The following is a 21375-nucleotide window of genomic DNA, read 5'->3' as shown; positions in this document are numbered from 1 at the left end:
TGCGAACTTAGCGAACTGTCAAATTCACATTATATGTCTTACAATTATATAATTAAAACGTGTTTGTTTAAAATCTGACCAGTACCCTTAGTATGAGTTTTTTACGTTTTTACGAACGTGACTGTTTTTTTTTTATTTAAGTAGTTCCCATACATTTGCAATCAGTTCTGATGCAGTCCGCTAGGGGCGCTGATTGGAAATGTATGGGCAAATACGTAAACAAATACAAAAACAGTAATTTTTGCAAAAACTCATACTAAGGGTGTGGTGTATACCTAACTAGTTAACTGCTTCAGTGATTTTTTATTTAATTTTGAGTCAAGTTTACGTATGTTTACACTTTCTATGTCACTCGTTCAGGTACACAAGGTCAAGTCGCGATCTCATTACGCCGCGTTTTTGCTATTAATTGAAACAGACATATTTTTGCATTTTGTTACAATTGGATCGATATATTCGATTGGCTTTTATCGAAGAGTCATTAAAAATAGTTTCCGTTTTTTCTGTTTTCAATGAATAAATTATTCGTTCGTACTAATGACGTGACAATTAATAAGATCTTATTAAAACTACTTTTAGAATTGTACGGCATTAGAGTTTTTATGCCACCACGGAGGGTAATGTTATCGAGCGTATGTATGTTTATGAGCGTATGTACGTTTAATGCTTTGGCTGGCCCTGCAGCCCGGCTTGACGGATTTAACATATGAGCTACCGTTAGATTCAACTAATCTATCTTCTAGTTTTAAAATCAATGTCCATTTTATAGTTACGTAGTTGTTGTAGTAATAGGAGCTCTAGATGCATTCATGCGGAAGAATTACCAAAAAGTATTCAATAATAAACACGATAGTATTTACTATTTAATAATGGCATCTCAAAAATCAATTTATAATCAAACGGACTTCAAGTTAAGATTGAAAGTCATTTGTCGTCGATTGAAGATGGCCTTGACTGATTTAGCGAAACTGTCGGTGGTCAATGACATCATGACACTTCGGTGATCTGCATTGAACTTAATTGAATAATAATTAGTATTCAGATTACTTTTTGTTTGTTTATTTTAAATTTTTTGAATTTAAAATATTTTAAATTTTTTGAATTTTTAACTTTATGGAGTTTAGTGTGTCGTAATATGATGCCTAAGGTATAAAAATGTAGATATAGATTTTCATACATTTACCAAAAGGCCTTTTCAACGGTTTCTCTTCAATATAATAAAATAAATATATTTTTTTTTAATCTAAAATCCTAATATATCTGGAGGCACGGCAGTGCCTCCGCCAAGTCGAGCCAAAAGAAGCGGCACGGCCGTACCATACTTTTCCCGAAGCAATTCGGCCCATTTTTGACCCCCTGTAACTTCGTTGCATATGAAGCTAGAAGCCTGAATTTTCAGGACCCAAGCAAGCATTGTATAGACACGGTACATTTAAAATTTCATGCAATTTGAACCAGTAGTTTAAGAATTACAAGTAGTTAAAGTTCGTAATTTTGTCACTCACTCACTGACTGACTGACCGATCATCAAAAGTTTAAGGCACTTCCAGCAGACATAGAAGGTTGAAATTGAGGGTACAATTAGTGTTTAGTATATAACTCATGGAAAAACTAAAATATTTTGCAATTTCTGTCCAGTTATCTAGATACACCAACTACATTAAATAACTTTGTATCCTATATAAGTTATATAGGATTACAAAGTTATATTTGCAGTTAATGAATCTGTGTTTCTGTCCGCGAAATGTACGAGTAGTAGGGGAGCCCATGATGTTAAATGGGTAGAAACTCGAGCGTCAATAGGACGTATACGATTGTGTAGATTACACGTTAGAGTGAAGAAAAGGTTGTGTGATATTTTTCGTTTCACCGTGGAAATAGTTTCTAGATGATTCGAAAAATGTAAAAAGCAGAGTCAGACATACTCAAGGCGCGGAAGGTTAGTGATAGAGTATATATCTCTGATGCCGGAAATATGTTTATCTGCTGGTTTGCATAGGGGGACAGCCATACGAGAGGTAAAAATGGAAAAAAAGTAACCAGCACATTAGATTTTCAAAGGGGATATGAAGTTACCCCAGATGAGTCCCCCATTCGAAAGTCTGACGATTCGATTCGAAAGACTGTCAGTGACTCTTCGAAAATGCAAAAAAAAAACGTTATCTTGACACACTCGAGGGCGTAAGATTATTATACAGGAAATTCCAGCTGATGTTTTACTTATCATAACCCTTCATCTGACGATTTAGTGGAGGGGTTTTTTATACTGACGATTTGAAAAAAAAAACAGAATGAGAATATATAAAGAATAATGTATTTTCCATAAAATTTGCCTTTTCCTTTAGTTTGTTGTACACCATTACTTTCCAGGGATCCATGCTAATAAATGGCGCTATCAGATAGTGCATATTTTCTAGCATTATTTCCTTTGTATTAAAAAAAATACCGCACTCGAGTATGTCCAGGTATAGATTTTTTGCAACCTTATTACTCCCTAACGCCGCCCTCAAACCATCAGATTATAAATTTATTGTTTTCAGCATGTAATTAAGCTACTATAGATAATACGATTTTTTATTAATGGACTTCCCTGGTTGAACCCCCCAAATGGATAGTTTAAGATACTCTATAGGATGTAAGGTATCTCCCATATCTTAATCTGCCGCGTTCGAGTCACTCTCGAAATCCCGTCTTGGGCTCCCCTACTATTATAGGCGACGTCAATTGTTTTTATTCTCGAGATAAAAGACGTTTTCAATTCCAACTTCAATTTAAATTCAATTCAAATAATGGGTGAAGTGCGAATCGAACTCGTACACTGAGGGTTCCGTACCACAAAAATATTTGTTTATTTTATTTTTATTTTTACTAATTGATGTTATAGCAGCCATATAATGCATTGTGAACATTTCAAATGAAAAACGCTAAAAAATAGCAGGTCCTTATATGTTTGTCTCTGTAGTTCCTGGACTAAAAAAGGGTTACGATATCCCGTGCCTGTCGTAAGAAGCGACTACAAGGGGGCTTCCGAAGTTGGGAGTGGCAACAGCGAGCTCGAACCGTCCAATAAGTGTCCCCGGGAAGGACGGCGGTATGTGTAGTCGCATACCGTCGTGAACACCGGATAGTTTAGGAGGAGCGAAAACTGTTCTCCCAGGGCAGAGCTCGATCGAGGCATCGCGCTTAAAGGACTTCTGTTACGTTCAGTCGGAGATCCCGGAGTTCTCCAACAAACGTTGAGGACGGCCACCGGAGGATTTTAGTGCGGCTAAAGTCCCACATAACCCGGCGTCACTCCCACGTCGTCGAGTACCTTTTCAAGATTTCCTTCTTATAAAGAAAAAGAAGGTCCTTGTATGGCAACTCTCCTTTATTTGAAAGTTTTTCGTTTTACTTTTAGTACTTATTGTTAAAGCCATTATACATATTCCGTAAAAAATTTAAATTTCTATCTATTAAGGTTCCAGAAATAGAGCTCTATGTCAGACAGACGAACGGACAGCTTAGAAATAGGGTTCCGTTTTAACCTTTGGGTATGGAACCCTAAAAAGTTATATAATATCAAAAACATTCCGAATTTCTGACAAATGTCATGAGAAAAAAACTAGATGTTACGGCTAATGTGCCTAAATCAGTTAAAACGCAGATTAGCTTGTCCATTACCTAAAGTACAAAACGAGATTGTATCAATTTTCACCCCTTGACGTCGACCCGTGCATGCCATGATGCGTCGTCGTGTCATGAATTTACGACAAACATTGTATATTTTCACGAAACAATATCGCTTTGCGGCACGATGTCGCTATGTGTCACGATACGTCGTCGCGTCGTAAAAAGGCATGTGTTTTAGCCCTAAGAATAAGTCTGAAAAGATGTTTCGAATTTTGACTACATAGTTAATCTGCATATTTTCTAGCTAATCTTAAGCCTAGTTAATGTGTATGCTAACGTATTCTACAATCTAACGGTAACATACAAAAAATACAATAACTGTCGTGAGGTTTAGCAACTGTCACCGCATTATAAAATAATAATAAGTTTGTTTCCAAGGAAACAAGTGTTTAGGCAAAGGAGATGTTTCATTTTCGGCCATCTCATGTACATTATAACTAAAAAACACGAATAATTTGTATAATTGAAGAAAAATACACATATATTTTGATAACCTAAAGTATTCGTGTTTAAAAATATTTAAAATAAGCAATCCTCATTGAAATATTAAAAATGGCGGAATACTGTCAATGTCAAGTTTTCAAAACTGTCGATGTCGGGAACCTATGTGTACCCCATACATAGGTTACTATACTCTTTGGATGTCGGTAATTCTGTATTTCGCTGTTTTTGTCGTAAAGTTATTGTTACCTTAGTACTTTACAACCTGGCTTTTGTTTTGGGTATCCCGTCATTATTTCTGAATTTAATTAATTATTTATAACAATAATAACAAAACCACCTTTTAAATAGTATCTGGTTTTATAGATGTAAGTGACATGTCAAATTAAAAAAGAAGAAGTTGTCAATTTGATATGCGTAAAAGTGGATATATACATATTATAATAGTGGACTCCAATGTAAACGTTGAATAAATATGTAGGTACTGATGAGAAGATTCCATTTTAATCCTGAATATGTTTCTGCTCTGTGCTGCTTACGATTATGGAGTGATTCTACCTTACTTGTTTACCCAGCTTATGTTTTATGGACTCTTGTGATTTTCGTGCGATCGCTGTGGATTGTGTTGACAAGGATTCAATATCATCAGGTAAAATATACATCAGTTGTTGTATTAATCGTGAAATAATCGTAAATAATTTTAAACTACAGAAGCTAATATTTTTACATTTCTCTTTTTTAGATAATTACATTAGCAAGACTAGGACATTCTTGGGATGACAAAATAATCAGTTATTATTGCAACTGCATCGCTGGGCAACGAACCGTACTCGTAGGTAGTTGCGCTCACATTATGCCCATTGTTTGATGTTTGGGCTGAGCTCGTCACAGGATGAAAATATTGATAAGGGAAGATATTTAAAATGAATAAATAATGTATCTAAGTGAAGAGTAAGTAAAATATGATCAAATGTGTACTTAAAGTTGTTTTATTTACACACTTAAATGTTTTAACTAAAATAAATTGGTATAGAAGTACATATTTTGGTATGTTTGTTTTAAGTCAAGATTTATGAAAGTAAATATAATTAATGTTTATCAAATATAGGCCTTGTTTCTCAATACACATAATACAATGTTTATATATCTACGCCCATTCGCGTAAAAAATATATTAAAAAGTATATAATGTATATAGTAAGTTAAAATAGAATGACAGATGACATTATTATGGTAATCACTACCGCCATGATGTTTTTGCACTGTTGTGTTGCAAGTTTAAGTGTAAATTATTGTTTTTTAACAATTAAACGAACATGATTTGAAGAAAATTAACCCCCTTCTTTGCATGTTTTCTTAATTTTTAATATAGTGTACAAAAGGTGGCCGGGAGCCCATACATTTTGAAACATCTCCTTTCGGCCTTATTGAGCATAAATAAATGTCTATGAAAATAATTTTTATATGTAAGCACATAAAAAATTACAATGTTCACAATAGAAAATCCCTAATAACTTCTAAACGGATTACCCTAATTACACAATTCCTTTTGCCCTATCCGTTTTAGACATAAACCTACCAAATGGCATTAAAGACAAACCAATATATATACGAACAAAAAATCATGTTTTCAACTTACGTAATATTAGGTACGTAACATTTCAACGCAATATTACAAAAATTTAGTTAAGTTCGTTTCAAATGATTCGAAATAGGAAACTGTTATATAAATCGAGCTTAGATATCCACTTTATAACATATTCTTGCCATGATCACCAAAAATATCAGCTCCTAGTGGCTTGATAATTGATAGCTATAAAAAAACGAAAATCCACAGTTTAACGTTGAATTTAAACAACCGTCCATTGCACAATTAGGGTATTTTATTTTGCTCCATTGCTTGTACAAAACAGTTACAAACGCGTGTCAGAAATGAACTGACAGTCGCGCACGTATGCGCTCGAGTCCCCCCGAGATAACGAGTCGGTAAGTGGTGTCTACGTGTGCGTTACTTCAGCCCACTTTGTATGAAGATTGACTTCTGTTAGTTTTTATTTTGTGTTAGTACCTACCCGGAAAAACGTGGAAATTATTATAAGAAACCTTTTTAATATAAATAATTTTAAGTATGAATTTGTTAGCGGTGAGTAAACTTACTGAAAAAGGATTTACTGTTAATTTCTTGAAAAATGGTTGCACTATTAGTAACTCTATGGATATTATCATCGCAACTGGCCACAACGTAAATGGTATATATACAATTTGTCAAATCACCGATATGTAATTTGACAATGTCAAATAAATATTGGCATAGAAGACTAGCCCATATTAATCCGGAATATATGCGAATTTTAAAGAATATTATGACTGGTCTTGATAATGAACATTACCGACGGATATGACGACTAGTAAGAAACCATTTCCAAACCTCTGAACGCGAACGAACGATATACTGGAGATCGTACATACAGATTTATGTAGTCTCATGGAAGCTAGTTCACTCAACGGTTCAAGGTACATGTTATTATTTATCGACTATTATTCTCGAATGACACGATGAATGTTTATTTTCTAAAACATAAGAGTGAGTCTTTAAGAAATTTCAAAAATATAAAGTGTTGAAAAAGGAACTAGCAAGTCGAACAAATGTATGAGATCAGATGGTGGGACGACATTTTGTAATAGAGCTTTCAATATTTTCTTATCAACAAATGGAATTCTACATTAGAAGGCGATACTGTATACCCCTAAACAAATTGTTGTGGCTGAAACAGCTAACAGAACTATTATTGTATATGCGAGAAGTCTAAAACGAATGTTATCATTATTAAATAAATATTTCATTTCATTTCAGAAGTCAGAAGTCTATTATAAATTGAAACTAATTTGAGCAAGAGCAGTAAATACTGTGGTTTATATCAAAAACCGGAGTCCGACGAAGTCAGTGAAAGATTACCAATGATTTTTGTCGGATATTCAGAAGAAAGTAAGGGATGTCGATTATTTAATACGAAGACACGTTAAATCCCAATAAATAAATAAATAAATCACAATCAGTAGAGATGTTTTTAGAAGAAGTTTTTCCTGAGGATAACGGGCATAATTTCAGTTGTCAAAATAGTAACTTTTTTAGATTTAATTTATTGTCATGTTCGAATGAAAGTGATGATGAATGGCAAGATTATTTACATAACTACAAAGACTACCTAAACAATTTAATTGCCTTTAAAAAATCTGTTGTTGAGATTCAACTAGTGGAAGGTACCGGAAAGGAAAAGAGTAGAAATATCTACAAAAAGGAATGAGATGCCATCAAAAACAATGCTTGTAAAAAGATCCAAGTCTCGCCATTCAATTCTTCTACCGTAAAAAGTCTTGAGATCTATGTAATACCAAGCCGGTAATGTATGCAGTCCCTACTTAAGGGACCTTCTGTCTTAAGGTATTATCTCACTATCTAACCTAACAACATCTCATGGGACCATACCAATTTTAAAAATATTTTATGTTCTAAATAAATTGACGTGGCAATCGTACTTGTGTGATGCGATATGATAAGATGAAAACACAATGTGACTTGCAGTACGATTGCCACGTTAATTTATTTAGAACATAAAAGATTTTAAATATTGGTATGGTCCCATGAGATGTTGTTAGGTTAGATAGTGAGATAATACCTTAAGACAGAAGGTCCCTTAAGTAGGGACTGCATACATTACCGGCTTGGTATTACATAGATCTCAAGACTTTTTACGGTAGAAGAATTGAATGGCGAGACTTGGATCTTTTTACAAGCATTGTTTTTGATGGCATTATTTAGTTTAATTGGTTTAACATATTATTTAGGTCAAAAATAAAATTTTATTTATTCCAATTGGGACAAGTCCCTACATTTAAACTACACAAGTGTACTAGCAAAAACAAAATGACAATATCGTAATTATTTTGGCAATTTTAATTGATACCACACAATTCTGATAATATAAAAGGTGTATTAAACCAGAGGCCTGACGTCAAGGAAAACATACTCATCGTCACACTGCTGTGGTTAATTGTTATTTATTCTATAATGTATCGTGGTATCGTGATATAAAAGGCGTGGTAAAACGACGAGTACCTATAAAATACTTATCGTCACTATGGAATGACGAGCCTGGCAGAAAAAAATAATGCCGTAACAGTGAATGAATAACATCACATGATATTTGCTGATGTCCAATCTTCTAGACATCTTAATCACCTAACTTTAAATAATCTAGGTAACCTGCTCAATATATTAATGGGACGTGAAGTAGGACTGTAATTACTTCTGCAGGTGAACACTACTCTCTCGAAATTTTGGACGCTTTGATACATGGTAATAGAGCCCTAATCACAAAATCTCTATTTTTATGAAACAAAGTTCAAGTTGGGTGAGTCTAATAAATGTATTAAAAATGGCTTACAAATATGATCCTATCATAATCTGTGTAGAAGTACATTAAATGACTAATTTAGTCGAGGGGTTTCAAACCTTTCCTCATCTTATCCAACGAATGTTAATTAAGGCGAGCAATAAGTTTAAATGATCCCCTAAATTGGAATAAACTGGACATAATCCTGTTCCTCCTAGGTCCTTGATAATGAGGAATTTAGCTGATTAAAACTGCGTAAAGGTTTTGTGCGATTTAATAAAGTTATTAATGGTCTGAAACTTTTCTTATGTCGTCACAATTTCTGGAGCTTACTTCCGATATATAACCGATGTAGATTGATGGAATACAGTACGAGTTATAAGCCATCAGTTTAATTGTTATCAAACTGCTCATAAGGCCACTGATCATCATGACCGACCCATGACTGTCCCACTGCAGGGCACGTGTCACCTCTCAGAATGAGAAAGATTAAGTCATAGTCCACCGCGCTGGCCGAGTGCGTATTGGTAGACTTCTTATGCTCTTCTACGTATGCTCTTGAAAACTTTTATTTTATGATTTCTCAGGTATGCAGGTTTCCTCACGATGTTTTCCTTCCCCGTTTAAAACCGTTTAAAGAGTGATAATAAACTTCTAATACGCAAATATCTTTGAAAATCATAGCCTGGGATTTGAACCTCGGAATCCTCGATCAAGAGGCCGAGTTTTTTAACTACTGGGCTATTACTGCTAAATTATAAGCTGAAGCTTTAGAGTTTTATTAAATGAAAAGGACTATGACCGACCGATTACTGTCATAATGATATATTATAATATGCTAAATTCCTAATGACTAATTTAACAATTTGTAGCAAATAGGTGCAACTTATAATGTTATCTTAAATCAAATTATATTGTTTGTTTGTTTACGAACAAACAAATGAAGGTAACATTGCACATAAGTGAGGAATAATGATCTGCTAGGAAAATAAATTATATTTTATGAACTAAACGTCCCTTTGTTAAAACCAAAAACCTGGTTTTGAAGACCTCTTGATATTATTTACGATTGAAAAATAATACCGGGCTAAGGACGGAAGTACCAATTATGTATATGTATATGTACATACAATTATGTATATGTACATAGAAATTTACGATATATTTTTGTTTTTATTGTTGCAGTAACCTTAAACATAATATGAAATATGTTACGTAAGTATTGTTGCAGTGCTGAAAAGTAAATGGATTTTAAATAGAGTCTTTGTACCTACAGTATATTTTGCTAGGTAATGTTTTTAAAGTAAATAAATTTTACAAAGTAAGATATTTAATAAATTTTAAAATTATTACTATTTCAGGCCCATGACTCTTTGAAGATGGCAATTAGTTGTGGCTACAATCAGATGTTAGAGTCGAATCGTAAATTGAGGGCTACATGCCCTAAGTAAAAGGGGCACCACACACGGGAAGTATCGGTGCGTTCTATTTGATATGCCGGGGTTGGTATCAGAAATGAGGATACCCAAGGGGTTTTTGAACTACTTTCTACTTCACTTGTATTCTTTCTTTAAAAGATCTGCCCTCAAAACAAAAAGGATCTCCAAAGAGAATAATATTATTTAAGGTTCGATATGGATTTAAATTAAAAGATCGCAAACATTCTTTCCTTATCTATAAAACGTTATGATTGCTTGGATTGGTTACGTTCAAAATTTTACGGTCCACTAAATATAACGCCAGTAATTTAATTTGTAGTCCACTAAAGCTATTTCTGTAACTTATTATAATAATAATATTTGAAGTAATAAAGATTGTTGAAGGCCACGAGTTTCTATTTAATTTCTCTCAATAATTATTATCTCGATTTATCTTCGTGAACTAATTTCATCTCATTAGAATTCATATTACGTAAAATGGTGAAAAAATAGGTTTTATTTCTTTGAAACTAAAGAAAAGTTTACTTTATTGACATGTCAAATGTGTATTAATGAAGTAAAATATGAAAATATTTAAACCTGGGAAATGGAGTCATAGTTGTTTCACTTCGCTTATTTATTTCTATTAAATTGAATTTTGTCAGTTTATTGATGTGTATAAAAAATGATTATCTACATTCTTGATGATAACTGAAAACATTGTGAGGTAATCTACGTGACCGATGTTATCTAAGAAACATTCTCAAAGGTGTAAAAGACTATCTTCAAAGGTTTGAATCAAGGTAATTATTTTTAACTAATATCAAACATTTGTCGTTTCCCGATAGAATCCCTTTTTTTAAAACGAAACAATATTTATAACATCATTATTTTTTAGTTGAAATGTAATTTATTAATCAATATTATCATTAGAAATATTTCATTAATTTGTATATTATATAGAAATAGATGTCACCATGAATAACACGAACTCTCATAATGTATGCGATGTGGACCGCAACATAATGGTAATGCCACACGTAGCCACGCGTGATGTGACTGTGATATCGGTGGTATTAGGCCGATTGCAAATTGTGCGAGTAGCTAGATTATCCTTTTAGTAGACTTTACAGTGATAGACACTTCCGTCTTTCGACTACGGAAATACTCTGCTACAACTAAGAAAGTGCTAAAACCCTCTGTGGTTCGACCCTTAAAATAGCGCCGCCACACCTATTTCTGATCAATAAAAGCATTGTTAAGCGCCACTGTGTTTCACTTTGAAGGATATGCGGAGTACTCCTCAAGGGTAGCAACTGCTACCAACGTCGGATAAGAATCTTATCTTCTGTGGAGATAATTACAGATGTCCATGGGCGGCAGTAGCCTCTTACCATCAGGTGGAATGCATGCCGTATAGTCTAATGTTATTAAATAAAAAATATTTTTCATCATCAGTGTAGTATGCAGCAGTGTTCACTTTACAATTTCAAGGATTTAGTAACGCAGAGATACTTATTACAGAAATTGTAACCTACTCCTTAGAAGCAGTAACGCGTTTGTGATCGATTCCTCTTAACATTAAAATTAAGATAAAATTGATATTATTTTACTCGTGTAAAAGCAGACTTATCGCAAGTGGCAAATATGCACGTCAGGGCAGAAATGCGTCTGTTTGTTTGTATATCTAAACTGATCTAAACAACAATTACTATTGTGATCTGACAGATGTATAGCTAATGTTGGTTTTGACTGTTGCTAGGATGAAAGATGCGTTACTAAGTAAGATGATACCGGAAACGGTGAAAATTACATATTAAACTTGACAATCTTTAAGTTTTAACTTTTTGGGATATAGTCCACCTTGCTCAATAAATGCAGATTAGTAGAGCTACCAGCTTTTGCAAAAAAAATTAGAAAAAAATCGGACATAGGATAGGCTCATAATGTTTTTTCATATCATCATTAATGTCAAATATAATTATTTTTCAAACACTATATCTGTCTTAAAATTGATCTCAAGCTGTTGTATTGTGCCTTAAAACGTGTAAATAAAATGATCCTAAATTGTCATTACATTAGGTTTTATGCAACCTACTTCATTAATGTGTTTTATAATTGAGTACACTGCGCACACTAAATCAGCGTAGTTAAATATAAAATTCATTCATGAATATCTTCTTCTTATATTATATTTATATTGTTACAGTCAGTGACACAGTTACAGAAGCAGTGATAGCCTAGTGCCTAAGAAACTTGATCGTGGGGTCCTAAGTTCAAATCTCAGGCACGCACTTCTGATTTTTCAAAGTTATTATGTAATTAATATAGTAATTAATGTAAGTATTAGTAAATTTTTACTCTTTAGTAATTTAGTACTCTTAGGCTGACCGGCGATTGGCCTCTATTGCTTAAGCAATTCGTAGTTGTAGTCATTAGCCAATGGTAACCACTGTCAAATGTTTCTCGGGGACTATTTATTAGCCTTTGTATGTATACGGACGCTAAGTCGATTTTTTCGAAATATATAAAATATGTACCACTCGTCAATATTCTTTCCTATAGCTCATTTAAATTATATAAGACATTTTTGTTCAGTTTTATACTAGACCTACTATTTTAATTAGTATGTTGTGTTAGTCGGTCAATGTTATGTTACAATAAATTAAACACTTTAACTCAAGTATTAGTTTACTTTCATTTACGTTATGCGTACACTTACTAGATTACGCTCAAGTGTACATGGATAATTGCGTACGTACTAACGATATGAAAACTAAGTACTTACTTTGTAATAGTAAAAAGATAACGTGAAAAGTGGTTTTCATGGCTCGGTATTCTAACGCACTTCTGGAGTGTACTTCACCACTGTGCTCCAAAGGTGCCTCAGCAGATATGCTGATTTTAGACTGAGTTTGATTGATGGACAATTTAGCTGATTTTCGGAAGTTAGATACAACGATGAAACGCGGGTATCAAACATCACTGCACACGTCGGTCGCAGCTACTTTTGGACTCTCGGAGTTCGCGATAATTGGGATAAACTCGGTGCAGTATTCATGCAGTTTTTGATACCGTGACCAAATGCAGCAGATCAAACGATCGTGCGGAAGCAGCAGTAGCCTCTTGGTTGAAAGTCGGCCACTCGATTGAACGGTCCGAGGTTCAAATCCTCTGAGTTTTCAAAGTTATATGCGTATTTGATATTAATTAACACTTGATATCACGATGGAGGAAAATATCGTGAGGAAACCTCCACACCTCCGAGATCTATAAAAAATCTCAAAGGTATGTTAAGTCTACCAATACGCCTTGACCAGCGCGGTGGACTATGGCCTAATTCTTCTCATTCTGAGAGGAGACTAGTGCAGGTGGGACAGTAATGAGTTAATGACGACGACATCAAGAGAAAAATTAAATTTTAAGACATTAAGGTATGGTAGGTATATAGCTACACATACGTAGTCTTATTGAAATTTGCACAACTGCTTTGTTGTCATGGTAAATGTAAATTTACGAGTATATTACCAGACATCCAAATATAAGACACAGTCAGTGGCAATAAATCATATAATTCGATACAACGTGTAAGTTCTGTAACGAGACGACGCCGACACGGACCATACCTGAATGTGCCAAAATTATGTGCAGAAAATAAGATTTCGTCTGACACGACACGTTAAATATGTAGATATAAATAGAACCTTCTACGTCATCATAACAACCCAACTGTCCCACTTCTGGGAACGGGTCTCCCCTCAGAATGAGACGGATTAGGCCATAGTTCACCGCCCTGGCCAAGTGCAAATTGGTAGACTTCACATACCTTTGAAAACATTTTTTTTTAAGATTTCTCAGATATGCAGGTTTCCTCACGATGTTTTCCATTACCGTTTAGGCAAGTGACAATTATTTTCAAATACGTACAAAACTTTGTAAAATCAGATTTGAACCTGGGACCCCTCAATCAAGAGGCAGAGTTTCTTAATCACTAGGCTATCACTGCTTTTGTGTACCGACCTTATGCGTACATCTATTAAAATATAAATAAATTTTAAAATGAGTGACAATTCAATGTGTTATGTTAATTTATAAACAGCAATTATTACTTTTTAATTATAACTATTATACACTATTTAAGGTAGAACGTTGAACAGGGGTCAATGTGCCTTAAAGGTTGATAAGTATAATAAATGGTTACAACAGACATATGTTTGTACGCGTGATAGTTTTCAGGTGTTTTTCGATTTCTTTTAAAGTGATCATATTTATATTCAAGAAAATTTGCAATGAAATTTTAAAAAATATATTTCTTTAAATCGTAAAAAAAAATTATTTTACAAATACGAATTTTATGGTGTAAGCCATTGTTTTTTAATATTTTTCATTGCACGATTCCATGAAAAAATGTTATCAACATCAGGACACTACAGCTATTTATTAATATTCATAATTATGTACAGGTCAAATATATAATAAATTACCAACGAATACCACTTAATTAACATTATCTCTTTCTCTTATACGTAAGTAAATTTTGTAAAATAGCCTATTGAACATTATTTTCCCTACTTATCCTTCACGACTATCCACAACCCCCTTGTAGAGTCTCTATAAACCTCTAGGGGGAATTTCACTTACTGAAACATAACAGTGTAAAGGAATGTTCATAACAAGTTTTACGTGCCTGTATGTATAGTAACGTTGTTAAAGAAAGTCGCATAGCAAAAAAAATGTGTTGAAAAATACCACTTACCAGGCTTTGGCGCAGCATCTTGCACGTCACTTACACCCATTTTGTCACAAATTAACAGTAAAAAGTCTGTTATAAATAATGTTTTTCTATCTTCAAATTATTTAAAATTACTTATTTAATTGAAACTCTATAATAAAAATTTTCACAGAAAAATGATTAACAGCAACCAAATTTTTTCGTTTTTTTATAAGAAATTCCGCGCACAAAATTAGAATTCGTTTATCAAGTGCTTAAAATAAAATTGTGTATATTTTTAATTTTCGAATTCGTTTCGTCTTCACAGTCGTGTAACAGTTCGATAACTGCGTTCGAATCGGAACTGAACATCAAGGGCGCCGCCTTGGCTTGCAGGAAGCGGTGTGCGCTCGCGGCGGCTCCACATGGCTTATATATGTAAACCGCATACTACCTCGTGCTGTGGACCCGCGTGCGAATTGTTAAGGAAAAATTAGGCTTGAAATACGTGTTAAAGATGATGTACAATCAGAAATTTAAAAATATGAGAATATACTTTTTAGTATGATTTTTTTTATATATACCTTACCTTACTTACCTTAAGATAAGGCAGACGGGCTACCTGGTGGATAGCAGTCACCGTCGTTTATGGATACTTGCAACACCAGAGATGTCGCCAATCGCCGGCTTTGAAGGAGAGCTCTTGTATTATAGAAATTTTCTGCCGAATAAAGTAATAAATTGCGTATTTATTTATTAGTGATATCTGTATTGGAGCTGACTATGCTTCAAGTCCCCTTTGCAAGGAGAGACGTGCAATGTATTGGGTATTGTAAAAGCAATTATTTTTTGTGACCCATGGAAGTATTTTTTTTTTATATTTTACTTAGCAATATTCGAAAGTAAATTAAAATTAGTAATCTAATAAAAAATTTTCATGAATTTCATAATAACTCAATTACTCGTGCATAATTTTGTCACATAACCTGTGTTGACGAATAGTAATATTATCTGTATACATAGATGAGTAAATGCATCACGGTCAATTTGTTTGTTTTCATCAGACATTGCTACTGCACTGTGCACTATTCACACTCTAGCTCTGAAACTTTACGATAGTAAAAGTTTTGTGTGAAATTATCGACGACATCTATATTTTCCTAGCGGAACGTGTTCCTGTGCCCACTAGTCCAGTATAATAGGTTCGATGTGATAACCAAAAAATGTGACTTGTGACGAAGTTTTGACTACGATAAAATTTATAACTTCTCTACATATTTATCCTGTCAATTGAAATCACGATACATTTATGAGTAAGGTATATGTTTTGCGCTTAAGCTGTGCTGTAAGCTTGCATACCCGATTTTTATGTTAATTATTTTCAACGTTTCATTATATTTCACTATTCTTTCTTTAGGTACTTGTATACTACTAACACTAAAGTAATATTATATAAAGTTTTATTAACAGAAGTGTCTATTGTATCCTGCAGTTTTCTGTTGATAGAGACATTGAAGACAGTTAGCAATATTGCTCAACCAGAGGCGTAACAATTCCAAACTCTGTAATCTTTGAGTAGGATCATACAAAGTCTTATTTTAGTGTAATGTAAGCAAACTTAGATACTTTTATTTTATATTTAAGTACAAAACAGAAAAAGTAAATAACCACAAATAGAACTGCATAAAATAAATTGGAATAATATTTAAACTAACATCATTCATTTGAAAAGGTTCAAAACATTTGGCAAATTTTTACTCTGGGATGGCTGGGCTAAGCATATTTCAAGGAATGCATGCCATTCTTGTAATCAAAGACATGACGACAAGAATGCCAACTCATATGCTCGTATATTATTATTAATTAACGCCCGTTATGCATAACCAATTTATACAAATTCTTGCGATCATAAATTGAAATACTACTAGACAAAAATAGATAGTTCGATTATTGATAATGGGCGTAAGTCAATTAGGGCACAGAGCGTGCCAAAGAAATTGTTTTGGATACATATAAAACACTCCAAAAATATACCCACATCTTCCGTTTCGTTTCGTTTCGTACAAATGCATTTAGAAGTAAATAAAATAAACTAATATCTTAATGTACGTAAGTACAGTGCAACTTATATAATTCGTAACTCAACCCACGCATTATACCAATTCAAAATTGTGAATCTTTTCTCGGAGTTTGAGACGGCATTTAAAGTGATCATTAAGACATTAACCCAAAAAAATCTTGTCTGTAAATTTTGTTTTTTTTTTTGCGATAAAGACTATTATTTTTCTAGGTAAAACACATAGCTTTAGAAGTAGTAATAGCTACAAATTCGTAAAGAAATCCTCCAAACACAAGTTTTTTACAATGCCATATAAATTGAAGAGTCAATGATTATCATAATTAATTGAATTGTATTTATTTATTTATTTATATTATATTATATTATAATTTTATTTATTCAATATATTATATGACTATTATTATTTTAATTTAATTAACTACAATTTAATCATTATAAGCGGCACTATCCGACTGTGGATACAAGGTATATTTTTCCCAAGGTACGAGTATATTTTAACTCGTTCGACTCTTGGCTTGTCTCGGTAAATACATTTTTAAAAATCGAATGAGTTTTTTTTTTAATGGAGCTCGAACTCCAACCGCCCCTTTTTGCTTGTTTTTTTCTTATTTTTATTTATCTTTAAAAACATATAAAAATAGGAATTATCAAAAAACTTTCCTAATTCTAATAATACATTATACTTAAGATAATACAACTTTGTTTAGTTATTATGATATTGGATTTTATATTCACAAACAAAATCACATACTATATAAATCAGAAAGACACACTTTACTCAATAATATAGATATCACTGATACACATTATGATAATGTCATTGCAGGCTACATTCGCCTTTATTTCGCAGAGAGAGGGCTTTTATTCGCGCAATGTGTTATACCGGTAACATATGTTAAAGAATAAATTATGCCAAGAAATGACACTTCGCGGTGTACAGGTTATGTTTGTTGTGCGAATTGCAATTTGATGTTATTTATCAACTGGTTTATTTTGTTACTAATTAAGACTTGTTTTAATTTTTGAAGGTGGTAGAACACTTTGTGGTTCGACTCCGGTGGCACCAACGCCACACCTATTTTTATACCTACCTCATAACAGCAGTGTTAAGCGCTGCTGTGTTCTGGTTTGAAGCGTGTGATAAGGGAGACATACTTTTCCGAGGCGGCACTAGCCACTTACCATTAGGTGGATTGCATGCTCGTCTGCTACTAATATATTATAGAGAAATGGTTATTTTTCTTATTACGTAGCGCAGGCATAATCTTCAAATATAATTCTTTCAAATCCGGCAAAGTTCCGGCGACTCTCTTAATGTCTTAAATGTCCATTCGACTATGTCCAGTTACTATATATCTCGTCTGTTTTGTTATGAGATAAGATAAATAAGAATATAGGTACATAACAAGTTGAACTTTATTACTATGCTAATATTACATGAAAAATATCATATCCAGGTTGTAACCCGTTGGTCTCTCCCCGCAACATTTGGATACCAAGGTCAGATTCTATAATAATAATAATAGTAAACATAATTTTAATAAAAGACCCAATAATAAAGTGGTTACATCTGTATAAATAAAATATGTGTAATGTAAGCAGCCAAATCTTTGTATAATAAATATCCATTTGATCACTGTAACTTATCGACACTGCCGTTCAAAACCAATGGCATTGCAATCCTTACCATGAGTTTTTACGTTTTGACAAATATGACTGTTTTGGTATTTGTTTACATATTTGCCCATACAAATTCCAATCAGCGCCCCTAGCGGATTGTATCAGAACTATAGTGCCAGTAACGTAACATTAAATTTCTAAATTGACAAAATGGCGCTTTATGTTTTTTGTCTCTCTTTTTTGCGAACATGTGAGGTAGACATAAAGACTTGAACACTTTCTTATTGTTACGTTTACTCAGTCTACTAAGCAAACAGAACAGAATAATGGATTGAGTAAACGTAACGTAAAATTGTGGGATGTTTTGAAAACTCAAGTACAGGACGCACGCCAGACGCACTATCGGGAACTCGTCGTAGACTGAAGGACACGAATAAATTATCACACGCTTTAAACCTGAATACAGTAGCTTTTAAAACTACCTACCGCTGTTAGACAGAAAAAGGTGTGGAGGTGGTGCATCTGCATGTAAACTTCCAACAGAAATTTAATAATGGCGAATTTTGTACCTACCCGGTTGTAATTTTGATTACATTGTGCAATAACATTCCTGTCAAACATTAAATTAGCCTAGATTGTATTTAACATTCAATTATAGCTGTGCTATTTATTGTGAATTAAGATACTAAAATTGAAAGTCATTCATGCCAAGTGCGTTTGTATACAAGTTGATTAATCACGCGGAACTATAGTGTATTGTATTGGTATTGATTGTATTTTCAAAAAACAATGTACTCATACTTAGAACATGACTTAGCATATGAACAAAAGAAATCTATCTACTACAATCTCGATATCGCTAAGGAATCTAAAATGAAGGTGATAGGGCGATAGATCCCGGGCGACTCCGGAGACACCATTACCGTACCTATTCCTGCCTTGTAACAGCATTGTTAAGCGCTGCCATATTTTATTTGTGCGGTAAGGGTATTAATACCAGGTACCATTTTTCAAGTCCTATTCAAATAGGATTCCATACACTTATACTGTTATACAGTTATACTGCAGTTGGTCATGTAAGCTAAAATGTATAAAAAGAGTTCTCCTTGTTCTCCTGACTCTAGAGTCGATGATGCGTTAGTCGGTCTTCTAGTATTGCATATGCTTATAGGCGACGACAATTACTTTACAACAGGTAGGTCATCTACTTGATTGCTAGGTAATAATTGACGTCATATGTCGTCATGAACTCATGATTGTACCACTGCTGGCAACGGGTCTTTTCTCAGTGTGAGAGAGTGTGAATCGATGAACACCTTTAAGAACTGTTTTTTATTATAAGGAATTCCGACACTTCTATGTTTCCTCGCAATGATTTCCTTGATTTTTATAGCAAGTGATAATTAATTTAACGTTAACACATACGTTTGAAAATATAGAGGTGTGCGATTAAGAATAGAACCTCAGACTCCTCGATTGAGACGCTAGTTTTCTACCACTAGGCTATCGCTGCTCTGATATAATAATGATTATAAAAATATAATAATTATGAAAAATGTTACCGCTAGGTTAAACTATAGAAAATCTTATGTAATTCCTGTCATTTTTAATAGAAATCAAAATCAATGAGAAAATAAAAAATAAAAATCGTAATGATTATCCTTACTTTTGTTTTCATATAAACAAATATGACAACAGTGACCGGAAGTAGCAAGATGGCCTCCATAGCCCGCGCCACAACAATAAAATTACGATAACCATCCTGAAACTACGGAATTTCCTTTAATATTTAATGACAGAACTCTTAGATGTCATTAATTACAATGGGTCATTTACATGCACCTATTCTCTGTCGGAAATGCTTAACTGGCTATTAATAAAATTAGCTTTATATACTTTTGTTTAGTACTAATAACTGGTTATATTAGTCGTAAAGTATTAATGGTATTGCATTATCTACAATCTACATACATAAAGAGTAAAAATATGTCCTTACGCCGTAGGTAATAAACGAGCACGCAATCCGCCTGATGCATATTGGACATGCTGTCTACGCCGTTATCCAATAAAATATATGGAGCGCCGACTTCAGAACTATGTACTAAACCAACATTAATTAGAATTATATTTTACTTTGTAGTGACATAGAAGTCGGTTTAATTTTTTGTTTAAAAAAATATTTTATAATATAGGAGCATGTAGTCCATCTGATGATAAGTGGCTATCCATGGACATTTGTAATCAACCCCAGATAGAATATGATTCCTACCAAAGGTCGGCCACAAATGCGGTAACGGCCCCTGAGGACTAGGCTGGAACGCCTCGGAAAATTATGTCTCCCTTACCTTCCCTTAAAACCAGAACACAGCAGCGCCTAACACTACCATTATTAGGTGTTCTTTCGTTTAAAAAAAATACTGTATTAATATGTATTATATGTACAGTAAAACATTATATCACCTCTACTTAACATGAAGTGACGCCGGCTGATAATCCATGTATTAATTTCGAGACATAACATGTTTAGAGTTTATGTCCGCTATTCGCAGTTTTCCTTGTTACATGAGGATAATTCGATTACAGGAAAATCTTCTAAATCTTGTGCTTAGATCTGGTATCGAGGTCGAGTGACGTCAGTTCCTATGTGACAACGTGATTATGTGCATGCTATTGAAAGCGTTACTTGAATTAAAATTTTGGTTTGACTCATTGTTATTGCGTGCAAATGGAGCTCTATGTCCATTAATCACGTTTTTTGTGGGAATTTACCTAAGTAGCAAGTGAAAATGCAGACCACTTGATAAGTGCCGTTGTCACCTCTCGATATCTATTATGAATAATGACCCGCCTGTTGGAGCGGTCACCATACCGGTCTGACGGGTCCCGGGTTCGACCCCCGGTCAGACATATGAATTTAGTTTCTGTTTCGGGTCTGGGTGTTCGTGTATTTGTCTCTGTATGTGTCCATAGCGCCCAGGGAATCCTAGTGTGGGGCTATGAGTGTAGAAAGCATTTATAGCGTTCATTAATGTCAAATATT

At 33.7% G+C, this 21375-nt stretch overlaps 1 protein-coding gene and 1 long non-coding RNA gene across 2 annotated transcripts in view; one reads left to right on the top strand and one right to left on the bottom strand.

The window, feature by feature from the left end:
* LOC140757217 (putative inorganic phosphate cotransporter) overlaps window positions 1–15024 on the bottom strand; it is a 43327-nt gene extending 28303 nt beyond the window's left edge. The window contains exon 1 of the mRNA XM_073092752.1: window positions 14681–15024. Within this exon, the coding sequence (XP_072948853.1) occupies window positions 14681–14720 (40 nt within the window). The 5' untranslated portion in view covers window positions 14721–15024. The remainder of the gene's footprint in view (window positions 1–14680) is intronic.
* LOC140757219 (uncharacterized) lies at window positions 1289–5090 on the top strand. The gene is made up of 2 exons (XR_012103950.1): window positions 1289–4762; window positions 4856–5090. It is a non-coding gene; the product is annotated as an uncharacterized LOC140757219 (long non-coding RNA).
* Window positions 15025–21375: the final 6351 nt, after the last annotated feature.

This window comes from Epargyreus clarus, unplaced genomic scaffold (assembly GCF_041222505.1).
Source record: "Epargyreus clarus isolate Ecla_fem2 unplaced genomic scaffold, WU_Ecla_fem_2.2 ptg000004l, whole genome shotgun sequence".
In the NCBI taxonomy this organism is placed as follows: Eukaryota; Metazoa; Arthropoda; class Insecta; order Lepidoptera; family Hesperiidae; genus Epargyreus; species Epargyreus clarus.
The sequence above is the reverse complement of the archived record's forward strand: the minus strand, read 5'-3'. Positions and strand labels throughout refer to the sequence as shown.